At 35.6% G+C, this 26534-nt stretch overlaps 1 protein-coding gene across 1 annotated transcript in view; it reads left to right on the plus strand.

Moving 5' to 3' along the window:
* The window catches only part of LOC136024810 (rhotekin-2-like), an 83731-nt gene that overhangs the window by 38502 nt on the left and 18695 nt on the right, over nucleotides 1–26534 (plus strand). The window contains exons 3-5 of the mRNA XM_065700277.1: nucleotides 706–866; nucleotides 16638–16823; nucleotides 21644–21793. Of these exons, the coding sequence (XP_065556349.1) occupies nucleotides 706–866; nucleotides 16638–16823; nucleotides 21644–21793 (497 nt within the window). The remainder of the gene's footprint in view (nucleotides 1–705; nucleotides 867–16637; nucleotides 16824–21643; nucleotides 21794–26534) is intronic.

Here is a 26534-nt window from a genome sequence, read left to right on the forward strand (position 1 = left end):
GTTACGTTAAACTTGTAATCTAAAAACCACTTCCAAAATTGTCAGATTTTGAACTCACTTTTCGCCTAAAGTGGATTTGGAGAAAATAAGTTCTAATAGAAGCGGTTTATACAAAGTATAGGTACTTGTGTATTATTCAGTACACAATCGAGAAGTGAAAATTGGTTAATCACAGTGACATATACCAAAATAAGATGAAAATACAATATTTTAGTAGCAAAATTATGAAAACTACAACAAAGAATTATGCTAGGGGTGCTGCACGGAACGGATTATATTAAATACGTAAACTAACCTAACATAATTTAACCGAACCAATATATCATTTTTATATATTGAATATCTAATAAAAATATACCTATAATGTACGTTTCAAGGACTTTCAACTGAGCCTAAGCTAAACTGACAGGTATAAACCGGTTAGTGTCTGATTTGTAGATCCAAATTCTTGAGTGTGCACTGGATAATACACTAGTACCAAAAAATAAACTACACTATATAATAGTTAAATAAAACCCAGATACATTAAATTTTGCAACCTCTAGATAGCAAAAGCACGACAACAGCAACTGCAATGTTTAAACTTCATAATTTAAAAATACAACGGCATATTTCAGGTCAGAAAAACTACCTCCAACGTTTTTCTCGGGAAACAACCTCCAACGTCATAAGCTTCATTCATCATCACTTACTGTTTTTTTTTAGGATTCAGGAAATACAATGGGCACATACACAGTAAGTAAAGAGCATTTTGAAGGTATTTCACCCGAAGCACTTGAAGCAGCTAAGCACGTACAAATGGCAAAACTGAGACAGTCAAGGGCATTGGATGCAAGTGATGAAATATCCAATCTAAGTGCTGAAAGGTACTGTGTTTATCGTGTTTTTATTTCAGCCTGGCACGTACGCAGGGGGCCTTCGGCCCCCCCCCGAAATTTTTTGAAATGTTTAATTTCCCCATGGTTTCTTGGGATTTCTGGCAAAAGTAGAACATTTTTTAAGAATCTAGATGCATGCATGAAGCTTTTTTTGGGATTTTACAGCATGCAATTATCTGATCAACTCACTGCCCAATTATTAACCCATTTTCTGTCTAACTTTTTACCCTCTTTGAAGTAATTAGCGATTGTATTGTTATTTTGTTTTGTAAAAAGAGTTTGCTTTCCACGGCAAAATAGAATTATCCTTGATATTATGGTGTTTTCAGGATAAAGTACAGCTTTAAATGGATCAATTTTGGAAACTATTATTTTTTATTAAAATCGGCGTTTTTGCAATAGAAGAACTACCTCCACAGCACCCATATTGCACTATTAACCCTAAAACTTCCCTTTCAGTGGGATATAATAGATTAATCACTGGTTCTGAATCGCTATGAACATAACCTGAGTCTAAAACGTACTTTTGAGGCCTCAGTATCTTTCCCCCATCCGCTACAATACTACTGATTAAAGTTAATCTGTATTTTCCGATATACGTGCTTTTGGCATTTATTTAGTTACTATAAAAAAGTGCTACTTTATATCTGCTGTTTCGAAGGTCCCCCCCCGAAATAAATTCCTGCGTACGTGCCTGATTTCAGCTCTTCGGGAACTCTGAAAACAAAAATTTTCGACCAGTGGTCAAGGTCGTATCCATGGTTTTTATTCGGGGGTGGGGTTACGAAAAAACTTACAAAACGCAACAAAGATTTTTTTTTTAAATATATTTTTCTTACTATTTTACGAGTCGGATTTTTTGTTGTTTTTTTTTTGGGGGGGGGGGGTCGGGTTTAATTTGGATATTCCTCGCTCTCCTGGATTATGTACTGCTTCTAGCCCTTGTTTAACCATGAAATTTTTAGGCATGGATTAACTATTAAGTGCACAATTAAGGGTAATCTTCTACTTTGAAAAGGGGGAACTATAGTATTAAGGTGCGTGCAAGAGATGAAATGTATGTTTAGGTGTTAAAAAGTGGGATAATACCCCCAGTAGTCAGACTATGCCTTAGCCATATATCTTTTTTAAAGTCTTTTAAAACATGGACAATAAGAGTCTAGTCTTGTACACTGCATATATAGGTCTGGATGGTTAGCATTAGCTGATAATTAGGACAAGGCTAGCTGGGATTGCGGGGCTACAATTTTGAAAAACCTTGTTTTCAACATATAAAGCTACTACGACAGCCTAGCATATCGAAAAAATTATTCTGCTTCACAACAATTGCTTTAAATTAAATTTGTCCAAGATTGAGCATGTCTGTGATTTAGATAGGCTTACATTGGTCTAAATTTAAGGCCTGTGTCCAAGATTGGGCTGCATTTTCCAAGATTAGGCTCAAACTTAAAATATGTGTCCAATATGAGGCTCAACTATGGACTGTCAGTGCATTTAAAATATTCAGCATTGTTTATGGATAAAATATTGGGACTAATCACCTTTTTATTAAGAAAATTCAGATAAATCCAATGCTAAAACAGTCCACTTTCTACGGTGATGTCTTTTTTTTTGGGGGGGGGGGGGGGGCTTTCTCCAAAATAAATTGGAGAGAGAATTATTATTTAGCCGATGTCCCCTGACTTGCCGGATAAAGACTTCTCTTGCCCCCCTCTCCAATAAAATTCTAAAGCCCCTTAGCCAGGACGGATTAACCTATGTTATTTTATTGACTTCTTGTATCAGTCTCTCGGGACCCCCAAAAAAATATTTTTCAGACTGGCAGCCCTGTTTCAATTATGCAAGTTTAGCCATTAACGAACGAACAAGTACATGAGTATAGAATAGAGTTGTGGTTTATACCGACACAGGTCGTTTCTTCGGCTTATTAGTATGATCAGTTTAGATTCGAATTTAGCTAAAACAATAGTAAACAGTCGGCTTCTCCATTATCCTTATCAGATTTTCAGTTGGAGTTCAATCCCCTGCTCCTTAGAAATGGTTTTGAGGTGTCTCCGGTCGTCAAGTGGTTTCCCTGATTAAGAAAACTCGTCACCTACGTCTTGCATTCATTGCTGCATTTGTTCTTTTTAAATATTATGTGGCCTCCTATTCCTATATGCATCAATCCTCGTTTGTCATAGTATTCCCATTGCTATCTTAAAAAAGATTAACAGATTACCTTTCAATGGTGACACGGATAAGCTACCTATTAATTATGCAATAATGAACGTCTTTATTAGACCGAAACCAAAACCACAGTTTTGTGGTTAAATCTCCCCATACTCTAATGTTGGCATTTACTACTGATTATGAGAAGGTGAACCAATAAAGGAAGTGACGATTACTTTCGCTTCCTGACAATCCCAATATTTTGGTGAAATTATCCGCAACTTGCCATAATTATCAAGTTATGCAAAAATGGATATGAGTATAAGCTTCTGGCGAAGTTGTAAGCTTCCTGCTCCCTTTTTAGAATCACGGGAGATTAAAATGTATCAAGCCGATGGGTAGTTTGTCGGCGAGCTGGCGTTTATCCCCCCCTCCACGTGGCTGGCTGGTCTCCAATCACTTTTGCATTTAACAAAAGGACTAGAAATATCAATTTCTGATCGAATCAGCACCCTCCAAAGTTCTGCAACCATAAGGTGAATATGGGAACGAAGAAGGGAAAGTCCCCTTTCAACATGGAATCAATTCTGCTCATTTTGAAGTTTAATATTACTTTTTACTTTCATAATAACAGCGTAGACCAGAAATATTCTCAGAAATCAAGAGGGATTTAATTCTAGTTTCCCGTTTTTTATTTTTTTTAATCCCCCCCCCCCCGAAGAAAATAACCTCTAAACAAAAGTCCTGGGTACGGTCCTGGGGATTATATGTCGATTTCTACCTCCACCACTCCCTCGTTTCTCCCTTACAACTAGATTCTATAGTTATATGAAGGTTCAATGAGAGTTGAAATATTTAGGTACTAAAACGCACCCTTTGAGGCATCTCCCTCTATCCCTAACTACAAAACAATCATAAAACACCATTGTAGAAGTTTAAAGCCCTTATGTGGAAATGTTTGAAATAGTAAAACTACAGAAAAATTCACCTAAGATAATGAGATTTGTTTAGAACTTGTTTAGAAAAAAAATATTTTGGTTAGTTAGGGAGGCAAGGAGATCCCTCTAAGGTTGCTCTTTAACGCGAAAACATCCCAACTGTCATTCAGCCTTCAATTAAATACATAATAAATTCTAAGAAAAAACCAAAGGGATGGTGGAGGTCAGGGGCGTAGCTCTAGAATATTCGTCCGGGGAGGGGGGAAAGAGGCGTCCCTATCCGTATGATCAAGGGGCATAGGCTTATAATAATTTTTTGGCCAAATCATTAGTGAGCAGCTGCCCTCCCCCATAAATGACGCCCTTGGTGGCGGTAGATCGATGTATGATCCTTCGGGCCGTATTTAGGACTATTGCCTGGGGGTTATTTTTTCCGGGGAGGGGAGCATAGAAAAGGTGTTAAAAGTTTGAAATTGATTTTTAATCCTTCTTGATTTCTGGGAATAATTCTGGTCTACGTTGTTATTATGAAAGTAAAGAGTTACATTAAACCCCAAAATGAACTGAATTCATTCTCTGTAGGAGGTTGACCGCCTATCCTCATCCCCGCCTCCGCCATCTGTATTTGGATTAAACAGGTCTTTAAACTGGTTCATCCAGCGATAAAATTTGCCTTGTAGGTCAGAAATCACAATTTCTTGAGAGTCTTTTAAGAGAGCAGCGATAGGTGATTTTTTTTCAGTTATTTATTTGAGGGTTCTATACAACCTTCTCGCGACATTATTTCTGGGTGCTTTTTCCATCTCTAAGGCTCCCCTTGACTCCTGTTTTTTCTGTCATAAGTTTTGAGCAAAAAAAATTGTTGCCAGTTCTGGGGGTCGATGTCTCTGACCTAATCTTTTTTGTTCATGAGGGTTCCCCTAGCCAAGGAGCTTACGGGTGTTGGCTACGACTTCACCTCCTTGTGAAACATTAGTTCCCCTCGGTTCAGACATAGATTCTTGAGATTTTCAAGCCAGTCGAATAAAAAACTTTCTGACCCTTTTTAAACCCTATAGTTCAGATAACCAATAGTATATATATTTAGTCTTCTGCATTCAAGTCCCCTGTAGACCACGCAAATCAAGGTTTGAGTTTCGAACTGATCGGATTATATTTTTTGCCGTTTTCTGGGCCTCATTTTCGGGAGCCTTTGGCCCCGAACGGTTTTTTTGTAAATAAGGTTACTCTTTGCCAAAGGCAAACGGTTGTACGTTTTTTACCCATTTATTAGTCTCTCTAACAACCTCGCCTCTCCCACCAAAAAGACGCGTTCCTCTTGATCGAAGGAACAATCCTCGAAAGTTTCTAGTCAATTGGATACGATAGATCAAACATGACCTTCTACCAAACAAACTACCTTTAAACATTTGGCAATTTGTATAGTTTACAACAGTTGCCCAGGGGGGGGGAGGGGATTCCTGCCACCTATAGAGTCGTGCTTTTTAAACCTTTCAGCAATTTTGAACAAAAATAGCTATCTCATAATTTCGATTCGATATCACAGGGGACTACGGGAGAGGGTGCAGAACAGGGCAGGGCATAGAGACTGGTTGCCTTCGAATACCTTTTGATTCTTTTGAAATGCAATATAAATTTTAATTTCTAATGAAATGAACCCCTTTGGAAGTTTCTGCGACCGCCCTTTTCATTACGAAGTGATCGAGGAAAAGAAAGAAAGAAAAATAGTGCACGGCAGGCACATAGGTCTTGTGCCTTCCATGCCTCAAATACTCACATAGGAAGTCGGTAGATGGCTGTCGGGCTGAAAGTCATCTACCGAAATTGTCGAGGCTTTACGGATTGTTCGAAAAAAAGTGGAAATGCTGCTGTGGAATACCCCCGAGATAGTAACCTATGAGACCATGGCCCCGAAGTAATGGTTCAGCGAAACGTAGGTCTTTGGCGACACACTGAAAGTTTAGATTTAGTATGGAATTGAAAGAACTCCTTAGAGGAAAGTCAAGGTGGCACACTCGTGCCTCTTTAAAGAGGCGAACCACGACAATGTTAAGCGATCTTCGGTTCCAGTGGTCGCAGAGGGATGGGGAGGGATGCATTTCGTAGCCCGAGCTCCAACTAAGAAACCTGCCAAATTTCATCCCCCTCCGACTTTTCTTTCATGGGGAAAATCTGGCCGAAAGTTTCGACCACCCAACCCCAGCCCCCCTTTAACGTTGTCCGATCGGGCTGAAATTCACAAGTTAAGGTCCCCTAGGGCCCAGGAGCCTATCCGCGAAATTTCAGCTCGATCCGATAACTCCTTCCCTGTTTTCCAGAAACCACGCATAGCCACTTATTGTCCATGTTCTCCTTTTTTTTTCCTCGACGCCTACAGGTCACAGCCGACATCGGATCTGGGTGTACGAAGACTCATTCGACGCAGAATTCTCCGAGTAATTTTCCTGGAAAGTTTCGTCGGAAAATCTTAACCCCCCGACTTTCTAGCTTAGAAAAACCCATTTCCCCATTGAAGGTAAAATTTTCTCTTGTAATAACATCACTTGTTTGAAAAATTCTTTCACTAACAGCGGCTCGGCGCAGCGGAAGCGTGCTGGGCCCATAACCCAGAGGTTGGTGGATCGAAACCGCTAGCTGCTAACTTTTTAAAATTTGTAAAATTAGGTAATTTTGTCAGTTTGAATTTATTGATACATAAAGGGAGAAAATAAACATGGAAACATATGATCAGAATTACATACTGGAATGTTCACAAGAATTTATACTGAAGCGGGGGTAAGGCTTGATGGAAGCAAGTTAAAAGAACCATTTAAATTGATTTCCTAATTGAAACCGTTGGTGAACTTTTCTATTGTAATAACTTGTTTGATAACAAGCATAACAGCAGCTTGGCGCAGCGGAAGCGCGCTGGGCCCATAAACCGGAGGCGGGTGGGTAAAAACCACTAGCTGCTAAATTTTTAATTAAGCTGCTAAACTATTAAAATTATCAAAATTAGATAGTTTTGTCAGTTTGAAATTATTGATACAGAAAGCGAGAAAATAAACATGGAAAATTATTATTAAATTACATCCACCATGGTTTGTAGAAAAACGTACAGAAATAATATGAAAAAAACTTCGTTTTCTTAAAGAGTTAAAGAGGCTGCGTCCCAAAGTCGAACCTTAAAACGGCTGCCGCCCCCCAAACCCCCCGCTTTTAAAGACTCTTTTGTACAGGTTTTTTGTTGTGGGGGGCTGCCGCCCCCCTAACCCCCCGCTCTTGGCTTCGGAAAGGCCCTCTTTTAATTAACAAAAAATTGAAATGAATGAATAATGGAATAACTTCGAAAAATGTTAAACACAAGAGGACAGGAGAACCATTGCGCCGAAACTAGTAATTAGTAACAATGAAGTCCCCCCACAACAAAAAACCTGTACAAAAAAGCGGGGGGTTTGGGGGGCGGCAGCCCCATAACTGCCTCTCCTAATCCTGTACATTTTAAGGTTCGACTTTGGGACGCAGCCTCTTTAACTCTTTAAGAAAACGAAGTTTTTTTCATATTATTTAGATATAAGCCGGGTAATACCATTGAGATAGTAACAAATATAGCAACTTCGCAAATAGTAGACAGTACAATGGAGATAACAAGGACGATAGTGGATATAATCAAGATAGTAACTTCGGACTAATATTGAAGCACCTTGAAGGTATAGTGACCATTGTCTTTGAGTATAGGCCACCGAAGTGGTAATTCTACAAAAATTAACTCTTTGGAGGATGGTTCACACTGACTTACGAACTTTTTAAGATACTAGTGGCATCAACTATTAGAGGACAGTATACCCCCTCTAGATATTGAAAATAACATTTCTGGTATTTTAACAAAAAATACCATTTTTTGTTTTCATTGGAGAAAACGAAAAAAAGATTGTCTCCCTCCCCCAGATTTTGAAAAATAGAATCCCCCCCACATTTTCATGAATTAGCGCAACTGGAGATAGTAGGGATAATAATAGAGATAATGCACATCTCTGTCATATTAGATGCTTATAATTGTGCATTATTAATGAAGAATTATCAGACCGTTTAAGAAAACCAATAATATTTATTGTATTGTATACGATTAACGACGCTTCTTGACTACTCAAGTCCCTGTGTCGGCCCTGCATTGCATTACTGCAGCATGATTCGATCTTTGGGTTCCGTATTACCAAGCTATGGTCAAACCCACTGCGCCACCACAGGATCAATAATAAAATTAAATAATATTTATAATAATATTAAATAATTAAATAAATATTATTAAATAAGTATTTGATAATTATATATTAAATAATAATATAAAATTTAACTTAATAAATTATTTATAATAATATATTTAATTTAATAATAATTAATAATAATAATAATATTTTATTTAATAATAATAAATTTTAATGTTTTATTTAATAATAATATATTAAATAAATGTTAAATACATATTTAAATAATATTAAATAAAAATAAAATTAAATAATAAAATTAATAATAATTAAAGGCCCTTCAACAACTGTTTAAATATCTCTCTAAATGGATCTTATAATTCATGAACTCTTAGATAAATAATGAGTTTCAGCTGTGTTGGTGTATTTTCACTTGAAAATATAAAAAAAATGGACATGATTCACAACAATACTGAATTCTCTTAATCTTAACAATGAAAATTATCAACAGCAGCAATTGCTACTAGGGGAAATTTTAAGAAAAAATATTCCTTAATTTTGTTTAATTTCTTTGTATTATATAGAAGCAATTACAGATAATAAAAAAATAGTGCAGAAAAGGAAAGACAAATATAAAACTGAGTGATAATCTTAATATAGCAAAATTTTCAGCCGAATTTCCATTATTTTATGCGGAATTGTGGCAACACTAACTCAAAATTAAACTTGTTATTTAATAACGATGATTGAATTTCATATTATATATGTCATGTTATGGTCTGCCGATTTTCTCTGTAACTTGAAACGAAATGATACCTTGAAAAAAAGAGAAAGGGGATATCGATACATTCATACCCCACACAGACTGGCTGTAGACGCAATGTCTAATTTTATTTTTGGAGTCCAATTAAAAACAAGAAAAAGAAAGAATATGGATATGGATATAAAAAAAAATATTATATTTATTCTCCTTCTTCTGAGAGAAAACGTTTTTAAATGTACCACAGAAAGGAAACTTGGGAAGATGCTGGTGCTACTATTAGAAAAAATATTTATTTGAGGCACAAAATACGATTTTTTCATGTTTTTACATACCTTATGAAGGTCAATGATAGGTGTATCGATCTTGCCGAAGTAACCAACAGCATTGAGCCTATTTTTGAGGGAAGGGAATACGGAAAAATATTTTATCACTACCTCAACAATTTTGCAAATAATACCATGTGGAACTATTGATTTCTTTTAAGTCTAATTGTAAACTTTCAAATGCTGATGCACTGTTTAGCGGCTATTTTTCAATTTAAAGTTTACAAACTGGGTCTAGGCATTTATTCCCCCCGTGAAAAATATCCCCCTCCCTTCCAGGAAATGCCCCCCTCCTGTGGCTGGTTGGTTTCGAATCGCTCTTGACTTATAAGAAAAGACTAGAACTCTCTGATTGAATGCCTGAAGTTTCCGATTGAATGAGCGTCCTTCGAAGTTTCTACGACCGTGAGGCAGAGTTGGGGATGAGGAAGGGGTGGTTTCCCTCCTATACGAAATAAATTCTGCTCTTTTTGGGGTTTTATTTTACTCTTTACTTTCATAATAACAGCGTAGACCAGAAATATTCCCTGCAATCAAAAGGGATTAAATATCAAATTTACAATTTGATTCCTTTTTTTAAATTCCTCCACAGAAAAAAGAACTTTCTAACAGAAGTCCTGGATACGGCCCTGATAATTATACATCAATCTACCTCCACCAGGGGCGTCGCTTAGGGGGAGGGGGCAGTTGCCCCCTAAGAATTTCGAGAATAAATTATTATGAAGCTCTTGTCCCTTGACCATCCGGATAGGGACCACTCTTGCCCCCCTCCTCCCGATAAAAACTCATGAGCTACACTCTGACATCCACCCTCCCCTTGTCTCTTTCTTAAAACTAATTATGTATTTATCTGAAGGCTGAATGAGAGTTTGGAAGTTTTGGGATTAAAGAGCACTTTTTGAGGCATCTCCCTTCCTCCCTAACTATCCAAAATACTTTTGAGGTTCCAACAGTTTTCATTGTCTTATATAAATTCCTTGTTGTTTTACTATTTCAAACATTTCCGTGTAAGGGCTTTAAACCTCTACAATGGGTTCTATGATTGGTTTGAAGTTAGGGATGGAGGGAGATGCCTCAAATGGTACATTTTAATACCAAAATATTCCAACTTTCATTGAGCATTCAGGTAAATTCAGAATTAGTTCTAAGGAAGTTGATATTGTGACTAATAAGAATTATAATAATAAGAATTATAGAATAAGAATAAGAATAAGAAATATAGAATAATAAGAATAATAAGAATTAGTAACTAATAAGAATAATAAGAATTAGTAACTAATAAGAATAATAAGAATTAGTAACTAATAAGAATAATAAGAATTAGTAACTAATAAGAATAATAAGAATTAGTAACTAATAAGAATAATAAGAATTAGTAACTAATAAGAATAATAAGAATTAGTAACTAATAAGAATAATAAGAATTAGTAACTAATAAGAATAATAAGAATTAGTAACTAATAAGAATAATAAGAATTAGTAACTAATAATAATAATAAGAATTATTAACTAATAAGAATAATAAGAATTAGTAACTAATAAGAATAATAAGAATTAGTAACTAATAAGAATAATAAGAATTAGTAACTAATAAGAATAATAAGAATTAGTAACTAATAAGAATTAGTAACTAATAAGAATAATAAGAATTAGTAACTAATAAGAATTAGTAACTAATAATAATAATAAGAATTAGTAACTAATAATAATAATAAGAATTAGTAACTAATAAGAATAATAAGAATTAGTAACTAATAAGAATAATAAGAATTAGTAACTAATAAGAATAATAAGAATTAGTAACTAATAAGAATAATAAGAATTAGTAACTAATAAGAATAATAAGAATTAGTAACTAATAAGAATAATAAGAATTAGTAACTAATAAGAATAATAAGAATTACTGCTCGAAATGCAATTTTTTCAGTATAGTGCTAATAACGCTCATACCTTTGGAAGGCTTAGGAGCAAAAATGTTCCTTTTATTTGTGGTAATTCCTGTTCGTTGTAAGTTGTACTTGATTCTTCATTTTTGATTTTGTCCCTTTTATGATTCATCAATTCATCCATATTGTTATCTTTTGTTAATCTTTTATAATTATATTTTATGCGAATATTCATTTATTTTCCGTTCGTCTTAAATTTCAATTATTATATGACTATGCGTGTTTTTAGGTTTAAATATGGCTCATTATTCATTTTACCCACCGCTTCGTGGTCTTTTGCCGCTTAACTTCGGGAGCTTATACTTTCTATGTGAATTCTTTATTAACCGGAGTTATTATTTCCATTATTATCTCTATTTTACACGTTTTGCCTCTGCTATCTCCGAAGCTGCTATATTATATCTGTAACTATCTCAAAGGTCCACTGTGAATGAATATGGTTAATATGGTTAAACTATGTATAAATATGTTTGATACTGTTTGTTTTTATTTGCTTATCCTTTTTTAGAATTTTTTTTTGCTTTTTAATTTAATTTTTTTTGTGAAAGGTTTTTCAATAAATCAATAAGGTCTTACTTCTGAATTTCTTGTTATTTAATTCTGTGTCCTCCATAATGTCATTAAAGATAACCTTATACTTTTTGTGGAGTTCTCAAAGGGCATAGACAATAAACCATTTTTAGTATATCATCTGTTGCACCGTGTCACTTTTTGATTTATGACACTTATAAATGTATTGAAGCATATGAAATATAGCCAGAGAAAGTTAGGTTCCTGTTCTATTATTTGTTTGATACAGTTTTCTCCGGCGCATTATTAAGACATATTTGCTTCAAGTGACCTAAGACATTAAATCAAGCACGTAGTTGTAAAATAACAACTTCTGTCTGAAGTTTTGATGAACTGCATTTTAGAGATATAGAACTGTTTATTTTAGCTTCATATAATCAATAACTATGTTTCTACCTTGTATTTATAATCAGTGTGCGTGTAGCTTAACCTCGTCCAACCCTGTCGAAGTCGACCCTCTTTAGCTCAGCTTTCGTGCATTTCAATCCTCATTTAACTTAACTCCTATGCAACTCAACTCTCTTTTAGCTTAACTTCACTTAATATCAAGCTCTTTTTCAAAATTCTCATAAATTTGTGTGTATAATAAAATTTACCATTAAAAAGAACCGAAATAATAGCTACTGATCCTGAATTAACACATATGGCAAATTTTTCTTACGAGACAGTTTTTTTCTGTTTTTAAAAATAGCTTTTAGTTTTATTAGCAACTAACCTGACAGGCCGTCCTGGCTAAATGGTCGGCGCGCTGGTTTTAGGATTCTTTGTCCAAGGGGTGCGGGTTCGTTCCCTGTCGTAACCAGTTATTTAATTTGAGACGTGGATCAGTGGTGTTACTGTGTAAACTCAGCCAGAGTCGATCCAGCTGTAAACGAGTACCTGGAGAACTCTGGGGAAGGTAAGAAGGAAGGGTGTGCGAAAGCACAAGATGACTGGCTCCCAACCCCCCTTTGTACTTCCTGGCTGAAGGGCCACGAAACGGAGATCAGCACCGCCGGTTTGGACCTTGAGGCTCTAGTGCCTTCATACTTACTTTTTTACTTAATATGACTGGATCAACCAAGTTAAAACCCTTCCTTATGTGTTACGCGAAAAATCTTAGATGCTTTAAAAGAGTGAATTCTCTGCCTGTTAAATTCATGCCAAATAAATGCGCGTAGGTGAATAATAAGTATTTTCGTCATGGCTGACTGAATTAGATAAAACTCTGGCCGAAAAGAAATGCAAAATACTGTTATTTGTGGACAATTGCACTGCACACCCTCCCATTCCTCCTCTAAAATGGTTAATGTGAAGTTTTTGATTTCATGAGTTGACATCCGTTCCAGGCGACACCACCTCAAATAGAAAAGCCTAGCTTTGACTTGGCTTTGATTTACTACCGAAAACTCGCCAATGGTTTTGTCTCACGATCCTGGGTTACTCTTGAAACTAGAGAAATAACAGTAAAATCAATTCTTTACGACATATTCATCGCGTCTTCCAATGGAAGGTTGCAGTTCATTTCTGGGTTTACCAATTTCGGGCATGCTCATGGGAAAATCCAGGCACATGAAAAGTCGAAAGTTGCTATCGCTGCGGCTTAAGAATATGATCAAGCTGAAAACTGCCGGGATATTGGATGGTACATAAACAGTACTTTGAGCTGTAAACGGAAAGAACAGATTTTGAAAAACATCCAAGTTGAAGAACATGTGATGAACAAGTGAAAGAACATGGATGCAAGTGGAAAATCCCGAGTCGCAGCTAAGAGTCGTGGCTCGCTCGTCACTTTTTTTCTAAGACGACGGTCCAGAAAGTAATAAGGAGGATTTTGAAACGCATACAAAGAGCTATAGTGAAAAAAATAGGTGAAAAAGTTACAGCATCTAAATGGAAACAAATCAGGTCGCAGGGATTGTGGATCAGGCTTCTATCGGGTTAAGATATGTGAAAGATGAAGAAATTCACGAGCCGCTGTTTGCTGTCAAACCTATCCAAGATTCCTGTGGCAAGGGTATGAACGAACTTCCACAATCCAAGATCGAAGAGCTTGGACATAAGTACGAAAAAATAACTGGGGAAGTGTTTGAGGGCACTTTTAACATGAGGCGCTAATTGAATGGACTTTGTCCTCACATTAAAAACTGCGTTCCAGATTCGGTTTATATCTGGTGCTAAAGTCACGTTTTAAATCTTTGCGTCGTTGATTGTTGCACTGCAACAGAGGCTAGGAATCTCTTTGGCACGGTGAGCGGAATTTCACTGTTCTTTGCTGAGTCGCGCAAACGCACGGGCCTGTAGTGACACCAAGTAGAGAGCACAAGAGAAGGACAGTCCGAGTTTAAAAAGTTGCTGAAAATCGATAAATCGCTGGTGGGCAAAAGATAAGTCGCTTGTTTGGATGTTATCCGGATTGTCTGTACTTAGATGCAGTGTACGTTTTGTTCTCAGTGGAAAACAGCAGTTCCTTCGACTCAGACCTTTATCTGAAGCCTACTCACTGCTGAGTAAGCTTACGGAGTACAAAATAATCCTAACTACTCACTTGTTTCTTGCTGTATTTGAAGTCATTGACCCTATTTCAATGTATCTCTAGACAAAAGAATTGGACTTTTGGATGGTCTGAAACATGGCTGATATGCTAAGAAAGGATGTAGAGAGTATTTCCTTTGAAAGCATCAAAGAAAACGCTTCCAAGTTTATGGCAAAGATCCAGGACCTTCTAGAAACCACTTTATTGGACTTTGAAATTAGCTCAGAGCTATCTGCTTTGTTGTGTTGCCAAGAAAAATGCATGTCGTGAGGAACATCAAAAAATTCTCAACCCGAAGATCCGGAACAGCGATATCGAGTCAAAGTGTTCAGGTTAGTAATTGACCAAATACCAACTGGCCTGAAAGAACGATTTTCAGACAAAAAACAGCCTATTCCGGAACATATATTTGTTGCAGCTCACCACATCCAGCCTTGTGCGTCAAGGTAAAATCCCAGAGTTGGCCCTTCGAAACATTGCAGAGATGGCGAAGGTTTCTCTTGTCGAGCTGAGGTCAGAGTTGTTAAGTTCTGCCTCGCTTTACGACAAAATTATTAACACGGGCCGTAAAAATAGCCGGGATAGGCCTGGTGCAGAATATCAGGATGGACTTGAACTTGGAGTTGAATGCGGAGGGGTTGATGTGGAAGATTCATGCTCCTGGAGTTCGTGCAACAACTGCGTAATTGTGCGTACCGGCTGCTGTTAAGGCTGTTAAGTGTTAAACATCCTTCTGAAGAGGAAAAATACCGTGAATATTCTTTGGCTGAAAATTTTATACAACTGAAAATACAATGCCGCTCTTCCTTTGTGTGAAAACCTTTAGTTCGAAAACGAAAACGTTCAGAAATTAAATAAAAAAAGTTTTTTTCTGACTGAAAGTAAGGAGCTACATTAAAACTTAAAACGAACAAAAATTATTCTGTATAAAAAAGGGGCTCTACCCTCCTCAACGCCCCGCTCTTTACGCTAAAGTTCGATTCTTTCTCACAACTCTACTTTGTAAAACAATAAAAAAAAATTCAGCGTAAAGAGCGAGGTGTTGAGGAGGGTACAGCCCCTTTCCGATACGGGATAATTTCTGTTGGTTTTAAGTTTTAATGTCGCTACTTACTTTCCGTTAAAAAACTTGTTTTTTTTATATTTAATTTTCTTAGAGTCAACTTTTATCACTACCGACGAAACAGGCTGAAAGATATTTTCTAGTAATATTGCTGATTAAGACGGGTTGATTTAAATGCGGGTTGTGTTGAATGTAGATTAATTTGTACAGAGGTTGAGTTAAATGGGGTTGAGCTAAATGAAGGTTGAATTGTACGGTAGCGAGTCGAGTAACGATTTTAAACCAGGGCTCAGTTACATGGGAACTGTATAACCAGTCTTGTGAAACTCAAGCATCCTCAATCGATCAACAGAGAGTTTACCTCTAAGAAAAATATTATGAAAAAATTCTTTTAATTATAGCACAATAAGTGTATCTAAACAATGTGAATGGCTGAAATTGGTGAAAAGAAATTCATATCTAAGTTTTAATTAACATTGTTCGTGGGATTGATATAAAACTATTGGCTTCGACTTTTTAAAAGCCATTGAACTTTTTCCTCTCACCTACCCGGTTGATCCAACTTTGCCTTGATTATTTCCCAAATTGCCTTTGACTCTCCTCAGTTTTGGGCTTTCCTAAAAAACTGTCGGACCATGTCATTTTCAATTTTGTTTTTTTCTTTTTCAAAGATGCTGGACTTGGATCCCTTCAGTCAAACAGTTTGTGGTAACGAACTGTAAGTAAGGAGCGACTCAGGTCAGTAGTAACCGAAATTCTATAAAACAGAATTTTGGTAAAATTTGTATACAAAAAAATTGGCTTTTTATGTTGATTCCAAGTATATAAAATTTATTGGGTTTAATTTTTCATACCCATGAAAAATGATGAGCATGAGACAATTTGCCTGATTTTCAAAAAAAAAAGAGGCGAAAGAACATCCCCAAAAGTCAAGTGAATATTATTGAAAATCACTTCATCAGATTCAGTATATCAGACAACCGTAATGTAAAGGTTTCAAGCTCATGTCTAAAAAATGTGGAATTTTTTTTTTTTCTGATGAAAGATCACAGATACGTATCCCCGCTCCGTGGTCAAGATTAGTCAGAAGAAGTATGAAAATTTTTTTGTCATTTAGCTTCTTCCCTCCCAAGAAAATTTTTCTTTCACTCCTCCTCCCTCTGAGGTTTGAGCTTGTATGCACCTTTGTATTTATTTACGTCTTTCGCCAAAAAGGATGATTGTCTTCCATTGGACTGTAAAATGAATTATCAAATGTCTTTGAACAAAGTGTCCTTTTTTTAATTATTGTTTTTCTTATTTATAGACAGCAAGTGTTCGGGAAGTTTGCTATATCAGATTTAAGGGTGCCATTGGTTTGGAATGAAAATCATTCGCATCGATATGCTGCTTTCTGTGTTGTCATTTGTGGAGAATACTGTATCGCCTCCGATATTGTATGGCCTATTGATCGCAGACAACCAGATATACCTTTCGAAAAGCCCCTGATATTGTAAGTGTTTTTTGTATAGTTCCTGGAGAACTTGGCTTCGAAATTTAACGCTAATACTTCTTGAGACATATTAGTGTAACTCTTTCCCTCTTTCACCCTCCCGCTCTCTGTCTCTTCACTCTTTTGCTTTCCTTCTGTCTCTATATCCGTCCTTCTCTCTCTTTCCCTCTAAAATGAATAACATACGAAAGCTATATTGCTCTTTACTTATTTAATTATTTCTTTCTCCCCCTCGCTCCCCTTCTCTCCCTCTCTGTCTCTCTCTTCCTGTCTGCCTAAAATAAGTAATACATCGAAGCCACAATGCTCTTTACTTAGCACCCGTAAATGCGGGCACTTTTCTATTGTGTTTTTTTTTATCGTTTCTTTCTCGTTTTTTTTTTCTATTGTGTTCAGGTCACATTCTCATTATAGTTGTAATAATTCTTGTGCCTCATCGCGTTCTATCCCGTATTTCACAGCCTGATATTACTCCTATTTCTCTGTTTGTTTACCCGTTATCGGCTTCAGGAGTTACGGAATATGAAAGAATTGAAAAATAAAAAGATTATAACCGTTCATTATTAGTAATTAATATTATTAACTGATAATTATTAGTAGGCAAATGAGGGAAAAAGTCACAAAGGTCTTTGAAATGAACAGACTGTTGATTATGTTTGTAGATGGGGTTGCGTTAGATAGGAGTACTACCTGTTCATTGAATGGTTCATTGAATACAGTGCTGTTCAACATACCATGGTTACTTTTCTGATAAGGAACTTACATTTGAGCTTCTTACCTCTGAAGTGTTACTTACCTTTTAAGCCTGAAGTGCAATGATGACCGTTTCGTGAGTTTCATCCCTCTGCCATTTCTACCATAATCGAAAAATCTTCCAATCTTCAAAATCAGCAAACATCGTCTTACCTACTGTTTTCGTTTCAACGTAAATAAACTTTAGCTTCTTTTTGCTCAGTGAGCATCCATATACGCAAAAGTTTAAAAGAAACTGCAAGCTAAATTTCAGTTTTTAAGTATTTATCGATTTTAGCTTGCTTAATGGTATGTGTTCCTTCCAAAAAAATGATTCTGCAGCAAATCTAAAGATATTAGTTGCACCCTAAAGACAAGCTACTTCTACCGATGCAATAACAAGTCTAGATATAGCCATTTACCGACCTAAAATCATGGTATTACCTAGACTTTTTCTTAGAGGGTGATCTAAACTTGCTTACCAAATATTAGACTTCTTCTTTTCTCAACGATTTCTAGCCAATTTTCAACTTGTTTTCAATCTGAAAAAAAAAATCAGTCCACCAGATGTCAAAAATTTAGTTCGGTAGCGGAATAGAACTGGATCTCAGCTACTGGAGTAGTAGCAAAAATTTTAGTTTTTTTTTGTTGAATGTTTTAAAATCTAGGAGAGTGGAAAAAGAACGTACCAAAACTTGCAAAGGAGATATAAACCTTAAAGCCTATTTTCACAGTGACCAGAGATTCAGCCGAAACAGTATCCGGTTAATGTGAAAACACTGGTTCACAATAAAAGCGTTTTTGGTTCTCAGAGCGGGAGAGCATTTGCGATAAAACACCTGTCAGAAGAAACCAAAATTATTTTGACTCATTGTCCAGATTTTTTGCATAAAAATACTTGTTCATTAGTTTCTCTAATAAGACTTAGATAATAGACTTACTATTCCGACATTATTCACTAACACAGATGAATGTGATTTTGACCAACACAGGAAACGATGCCACGAGCTGTTCTAGATTTCCCAGGATAAATTTCATAACTGAAGAACTTTTTGACGAACCGCGTATCCGACTGGTCCAAAAACAGCCGTGTGTGTCTACAACGGATGCATGAAGCCTGAATTTAGGGAGTGTTTCTCATTACGGAATCAGTAGGTTTCGTTTAAAAAATGACGAATTTTATGCATGATTTTGGTAAATCCACCCGTTTTGTCTACGGCTGGGGGATGAAGTTGAAACTTTCGGTTTCTTTGAGAGGGGGGGGGGGGCTGTAGGCTTTTGTGTCGAGGTAAAGAAGGCGAAATACCTGGTCGTAATAATGTTTATTTTATTTTCGTTAACGCCTATTGTCCAACACGCTCTGTTGATAGTCATTAATATTTTTCAAGATTGCCATCTTCAACTTTGGGATGCAATGTTAACGAGGAATTCAAATAGTGCTGGAACGATACGGTTTTAAATAATTCAAGTGGTCACCGAAAATAGTTGCTGAAGAAGATGCAGACAATTTGAATAAAAAATTATAATAACTTCAAAAGAATTGCCATGAACAGGTAGTTCCAGTTGCTAAATTAAGAGGGGGGGGGCAAAGGGTGAAACTTTTCCTTCAATTTCTGTATCTGTTAGGCTGCCATTCTGATATAATATTTCATGACAAATAAACTCATTTGAGCTATTAGGTGGAGTGGGGAAAACACTAATTTTGCCCTTTGGAGCTGAACAACCTTCATTCGTCTCTTGATAGTTCTGATTGAAAACTACTTTAATTCAAAGCATGTTACCCAAAACTAATTACACGGCTTTTTGTATTACTAAATGTCAATTTTGATCATGTGTTTGACAGATGATGTTCCTACATTTATGTTTTCTGCAAAAATTATGCCACCTATTAATCAAATAGGCGTGATATTGTCCTCTCCTCCACCTGGTATATATCTAAAAATGCCACACGACTCATTGATTGCTTCGCGCATGTACACTCCTTGTTCCTACGATGTAGGCAATAATGCTCCTAAACCAATGAAAAAAAAACCTTTTGTGAGACGTGGTACGCGCCACAATGTGTACACGATTTCTCAATGTGGATAGCCCCTCGCCATTAGCGTTGAAGCTATGAAACAGTGAATCGTTTGAGTCCCTGTCCTTGACAAGTAGGTCTTGAAATGAATGAGGTTGTATCATACTATTCGTATTAGAAATTGTTTGAATTTTCCTTCGTCTAAAACCATCCTATTGACAGGAATAAATTCAATGCTATTAGCACGAATGAACTGTCAAATAAATCGACACTTGAGTGACAGGACCGTGAACGGATTGAGACGTGAGTAAACAAAGTGAGGCATAAGGTTCTTCCGGAAGATAGAGAAATTAAACCTTTTTTAAGAAAACAAATACGTATTTCTGAACACATGGAGGAAGGGATGGTATCTCATAATAGGTGTTTGATCCCCTCCCCTCTTTAAAATATTTTATGAAACACTTTTTAAAGCATGTAAATTTTTGCGTTTTGTACTTATAGATAGTTTTCGTCCCGAAGAAAATAATTCGTCACTTCAAAAAATGTGTTTTTCTAGATCTCGGGGCTCCCACTCAGGAGTACATCCATCCTTAAAGTGTAAGAAAGGGTTTGGGATGGGCGAAAAAAAATGATGTTTGAGCAATTTGCTAATATTTTACATAGATAAAGAAGTGATTCGCTGTGATTTCAGTTCACTAAAATAAGGGGAGTGGGACTACAGGCTTTTTTAATCTATCAGTATTTTTCATTTTTTTTTCAATGAAAATTATGAAAAAAGGTAATTTTCCAACAAAATACAAAAAAGTATCTTTCAAAAAAGCTTGGGGAGGAAATCTGGATGATGAGTTGCCCCCCCCCCCTATTGACGACGTTAATACTTCAGTAAAATCGGGCTCTAAGACTCAAATAAGTGTGGTACTAGGGAAGGGCTGGGTGCCTCATAACTATACACTCTGTAGCTATTGCAATAAACTTGAACAAGCTGAATCAAAATAGGTTGGCCCTATAACAATGAAAAGTAACCTGGTGGGTGAAAATATTTGTATGATATCCTTTTTGTATATTTTGTAATCAATCCATCTTTTTTTTCTCTTTTTTCTTGCTTGGCTTCATCATAAAGCTAAGACCTCGAAGAAAAAAAAATATTTCTCCCCCACTAGACCATTGAAAAGCTATATTGACAATCTCATCAAGATCCTTAGGTCACTGACCAAATGAAGATAAGTTGGTTGCAAAATTAAACAACGAAAAAAAAGGCCTAAGAATCAGAATCCTCAGATTTTCTTTAAAAATGTTTTGTCAAAAGATATAAGATATTAGCATATTTATTTGCTAAAAAAAAGGGGGCGATTTTGTAATCACACTATTTTGTCGTTCTTTTGCCTGTTGAATTATCGTTTGCTGTTTAGTCGTTCTGGTTTAAATGCGGTTTCCTTCCACTTGCGCCAATTTACAGAAATAAAGTGGGGGGGGGGTTCAAGGGTTTTCTTTGATTTATTTTTAAATAATGACACGAAATTCTCAGAATCTAGGCGGGAAGGTTTTTTTTTCAAATAGAAGCACCAAAACCAACATAATTCTTAAGTTTAAACAATAACTGTATGATAGTGAAGCCGAAATATTAAAAAGGGCTATTCGACAACAAAAAAGAATGGAACTGAAAGTTTAGATATTTCGGCTTGTTGGGATTTAAACCACAATAGAAACTTTTCCTCGTATTAAACATATCTTTGCTAGGATGAGAATACCTGACCCGCCACTTTCGAAATGATTTATATTTTGGGTTGGGTTGTCAGTTCGTAGAAATTCCTCAAAATAGGCGAACTTTATAAAAAATGTGGGGAGAAATGAGGAAAGTAATAAAAAAATTAATGTTTCAAAATGGGGTGGTACACGGGACAGGATGCCCCCTTAATGGATAACTCCCTCACTTATATTCAGTTTTTATGAATTTAACTATGAAATATAATCTTTTTAGGGTTTTTACAATAGTAGATAATTGTTTTATTTGTTCCTAATTTTCTATAACTTAATTATTTGGTATAATAATAATCTTTTTTATAACTTTCAGGGAAAAGGTCACTCCAGATTTTGACTCCGTGCTTCAAATTTTCGTGGCAGACTTGGGTCTTGATTCGAATCTTGTGTCTGTTCGTAAGAGGCTCCATCAAACCATAAGAAGCTCGTTCAGAGGTTCTTCAACCCTCAAGAAAAAGTTCGAGTGAGTATGGCATTATAGAAAAACACAAAGTATATGTGCAAGAAATGTTGTTACTCAAAAACTCTTTGCTCTTTTTTACTATCTTAACATAAACTGTTTAAGTACAAGCTTAAGTACTTAAAGTTTAACATAAACTGTTTAAGTTTAAGTACTGTTTCAAAACTGTTTAAGTACGAAGGACAGTAAAAAGGAAACATGATCCTTTAGATTGCTTAAGCTGAAACTTATTCAACAATAGATAGATATAGATAGACAGATAAGTGTATTTCAAAAGCCCATGGGTCCTATACACACAAAAATATAGATAAATAGCAATTTAGAAATTTAAACAATGAAAAATACTCCCCCGGGAAACAACCTCGGGAAAATACCCTCCCCCACGAAAATTGTTGTCTTGTTATTTTTTTTGTGTTTTTTTTTGTTCTTTTTTTCTCTTCTATTTTTCGTTCTTTTTTGTTAATAGCACACCCTTACAAGCGACGCTTAAATCAATACTACTACTATTACTACTTGATTAAATGCTGTTTGTTGGCAGTAAACTGGATAAAAAAATGAGCGAGTGAAATTATATAAGAATATAACCCTGACCTCTCATTAACAAATAGGAATTGAAAAGAGATGTATATATAATTGAATAGCTAAAAATCTAAGTTCTGCAATAAAAGAATTATAATTAAAATCATTCAAGATTAAAAACTTCAAATTATAATTTGACCACCTAGTTAGGCGTTAGACTAGCTTAGCCTACAGGCTACTGTGTAAACAGGAAAAGCGTCATCAAACTTGTCGAACTTTGTTTCTAGTGTGACAACACCTTTGCGCATGGTGTTGTCGAAACTTAGCGCATGGATTTTTAAGGTCATAATTTTGTAACAACCAAAGGAAAAATAAAATAAAGTTTTTAGGGAAAATCGGTTTTTGGTATGAATAAACCAAAGATAAATAAGCCATTCTATTCCCGAGGCATTGGGGGGGGGGAATTTATGCAAAAAAGGGCGAAGCAGTTATAGAGATGCCCAGAAAGTTTGCCCCAAAACCATTTTGTCATAAATTTTGGTCATTGCCAAAGTGACATTACCAAATGTGTTGCTGTTTTACTCGGAAGAAGTGTCATTGTTCTTTACTGTCAATAACAAGACATATCAAGAACTCCACTAAATACAATCCCTAACAGCAGGAGATGAGTACGATTTAAAAGGGATGACAATCCCCCAGAACCGTATCCAGGATTTTTTTTTCGGGGTTATTTTTCCAAAGAATATCCTTTCGGGGTGGGTGGGTGGCACCAAAAACCTTCAAAACTGCAAAAAAATATTTATATTCATTTTTGTTACGTTTTTATGAGTTTGACAAACATTTCGGGGGTGGACTTAAAACCCCCTAATGCTTCAAAGATAGAGCTAGACAAAAAATGATTTTATTTGATCTCGTGAATACTTTAGTTTATTCAAAGTGAATATGGTTTTGAAACCAGACAGATTTCAAAAGGCCAGTGCTATATTTTTCATCCAGAACTAAGAAGTGATATAATTGCCTCACAAAAATACGTCACAAAAATAAGCTAATGGAATTTAAAAAGTAGTTTTTAAAACAGAAGCCCAGGGAATTAATATTTTTTTTTCTTTGGTGACACCCTTGTTAGGCTCAATTTAATAGAGCCTAATAGAGCCTAAAGGCTTGATTCTAGCTTCTTTTATATTTATGCTTCCTGGCACAAGATGTTAATCTATAAGTTGTATCATTCGTGTTGATTTTGATAGGAAGTACGGTTTTAGAACCAAAACCAGAGGCCCAAGAGACTCATAAAAAAAGAATCCAATATAGCCATTCCGAAATGAATTTTCACCAGCAGAAGCATACGCTGAAATTAATTAATTTCATAATTAATTAATTATTGAAATCAATAAATTAATTTCGGGGAAACGGTTGGGTTTGAAACATGCAAAAAACAGGAAAATTTGTGAAAAATGTAGGAAACAGCAGAATAAATCTCAAGGTTTTAGGAGAGTCAGGCCCAAGTACTCCCCCCTACTCCTTCTCTCGTGTACGTATCTACCTACCACTCCTCATTATTCTTTTTAACTAACAATAAATTGAGTGATACTGCTTGGATAATGGCTTGATTCATATTATTTGAGACATTATCAGTAAATAATTTGTTGTTTTTAGATATGCTAAGATTAGTCGGAAAGGCTACTAGGAAAATTGAAACACACTTTTTGTACGTGCTTCACTCAATTTTGTGCATCACTGAAAATTGGAGAATCACTTGTTTTCAATTCCAGCGTTTCTTTTCGCTTGCGCTAAATTTTTTGTCCATGTATTTGATGGATAGCAAGGTATTAAAGGGGAAGGTGAAACTCTCGTAAGATTAATAACAATATATAATTATTAATAATATATTAATCGTAATATATTAATATATAATATATTTCGATAATATATAATATAATATATATAATAATATATAATATATAATATAATTCGATAATATATCAGTCGTAAGATTAAAAATAATAATAATAATCTTATGCAAAATAACTTTTGCATAAGAAAAATACCTTAGCATAAGATCCCTCCAATGTAAATTATTTGAGTGTCCTAGATAACAATATTAGCGTAAATGAATGATTTTTTTTAGGTTTTGAGAGTCCAGGGTGTAATAATAGAATTGAAGATCAATGTTCAGATAACTAAGTCTCTTTTTTTTAAGAAAATTTCTAATTACAGGAGAAGCTCTGGCTGTATTTCTAAATCAAATTAAAAAAAGAAAAGTTTTTTTAAATGAAAGTAAGGAGCGACATTAAAACTTAAAACGAACAGAAATTACTCCGTGTATGAAAGAGGCTTTTCCCCTCAACGCCCCGCTCTTTACGCTAAAGTTTTTTTTATTGTTTTAAAAAGTAGAGTTATGAGAAAGGGTCAAAATTTAGCGTAAAGAGCGGAGCGTTGATGAGGAAAAGCCCCTTTCATATACGGAGTAATATCTGTTCGTTTTAAGTTTTAATGTCGCTCCTTACTTTCATTTAAAAAAACTTGTTTCTTTATTTAATTTCTGGACGTTTTTTAGTCAATGTATATTTTGATCTTGGCTCTCCGGACATAAATAATTAAAACGAAATTTGCATATTTTTTTTATGCTAAAGGGCTTTCTCATAGTTTTAAATGCAAGATTTTGAGAAAAAAGGAGCGAGGGAGGAAGCCTAGTTGCCCTCCAATTTTTGATTTCTTAAAAAGGCAACTAGAACTTTTAATTTTTTACGAACATTTTCATTAGTAAAAAATATACGTAATTTACGAATTAACTTACGTAACGAACTTCTATATTCGTATGTTTTTATTGCGTATATGAGGGGGTCCACCCTCGTCGATACCTCGCTCTTTACACTAAAGCTCAAATTTTGTCCCAATTCCATAAGAATGACCCTTGAATCACAAAGGCCGTAGAACAAATAGTTGAAACTACTAAAAATACTTTAGCGTAAAGAGCGAGGTATTACGAGGAGGTAAACCCTTCATATGCGTAATAATTTCTGCTCGTTTTAAGTTTTAATGCTGCTCCTTACTTTCAGTAGAAAAAAACTTTTCATATTTATTTTTTCATTGTTTTTTTTAAATAATGCTAGAAAATCTTGCGCCCCCTTCATTGAAAGTCTCCTCCTCCATGAGAAGTTTTTCGATGGAAGATACTCCCACGTAGCCCACCCACCTCAACTCCCCCCCCCCAAACCGAAAAACCCCCCTGAAAACGTCCGTACACTTCCCAGTAACCATTACTATATGTAAACACAGGTCAAAGTTTGTAACATGCAACCCCTTCCACGGGGACTGCGGGGGAGTAAGTCGTCCCCAAAGACATCGTTGTTAAGTTTTTCGACTATGGTGAATAAAATGGCTATCTTGGAATTTTGATCCGGTGACTTTGGGGAAAAAATTCAGCGTGGGAGAGGGCCTAGGTGCCCTCCAATTTTTTGGGTTACTTAAAAAGGGCACTAGAACTTTTAATTTCCGTTAGAATGAGCCCTCTCGTGACATTCTAGGACCACTGGGTCGATACGATCACCCTTTTGGAATAAAAACAAACAAATAAACACGCATCCGTGATTTGTCTTCTGGCAAAAAATGCGAAATTCCACATTTTTGTAGATAGGAGCTTGAAACTTCTACAATAAGGTTCTCTGATACGCTGAATCTGATGGTGTGATTTTCGTTAGCCCCTTTCATATACGGAGTAATTTCTGTTCATTTTAAGTTTCTGTTCACTTAAAAAGGGCACTATAAATTTCAATTTCTGTTAGAATGAACCCTCTCGCGACATTCTAGGACCACTGGGTCGATACGATTACCTCTGGGAAAAAAAACAACAAATAAACATGCATCCGTGATTTGTCTTCTGGCCAAAAATGCGAAATTCCACATTTTTGTAGATAGGAGCTTGAAACTTCTACAATAAGGTTCTCTGATACGCTGAATCTGATGGTGTGATTTTCGTTAAGATTGTATGACTTTTGGGGGTGTTTTCCCCTATTTTCTAAAATGAGGCAAATTTTCTCAGGCTCGTAACTTTTGATAGGTAAAACTAATCTTGATGAAAGTTATATATTTAAAATCAGCATTAAAATAAGATTTTTTTGATGTAACTATTGGTATCAAAATTCCATTTTTTAGAGTTTCGGTTACTATTGAGCCGGGTCGCTCCTTACTATAGTTCGTTACCACGAACTGTTTGATATGACAAAAG

This window comes from Artemia franciscana, chromosome 3, assembly GCF_032884065.1.
Source record: "Artemia franciscana chromosome 3, ASM3288406v1, whole genome shotgun sequence".
Taxonomy (NCBI): domain Eukaryota; kingdom Metazoa; phylum Arthropoda; class Branchiopoda; order Anostraca; family Artemiidae; genus Artemia; species Artemia franciscana.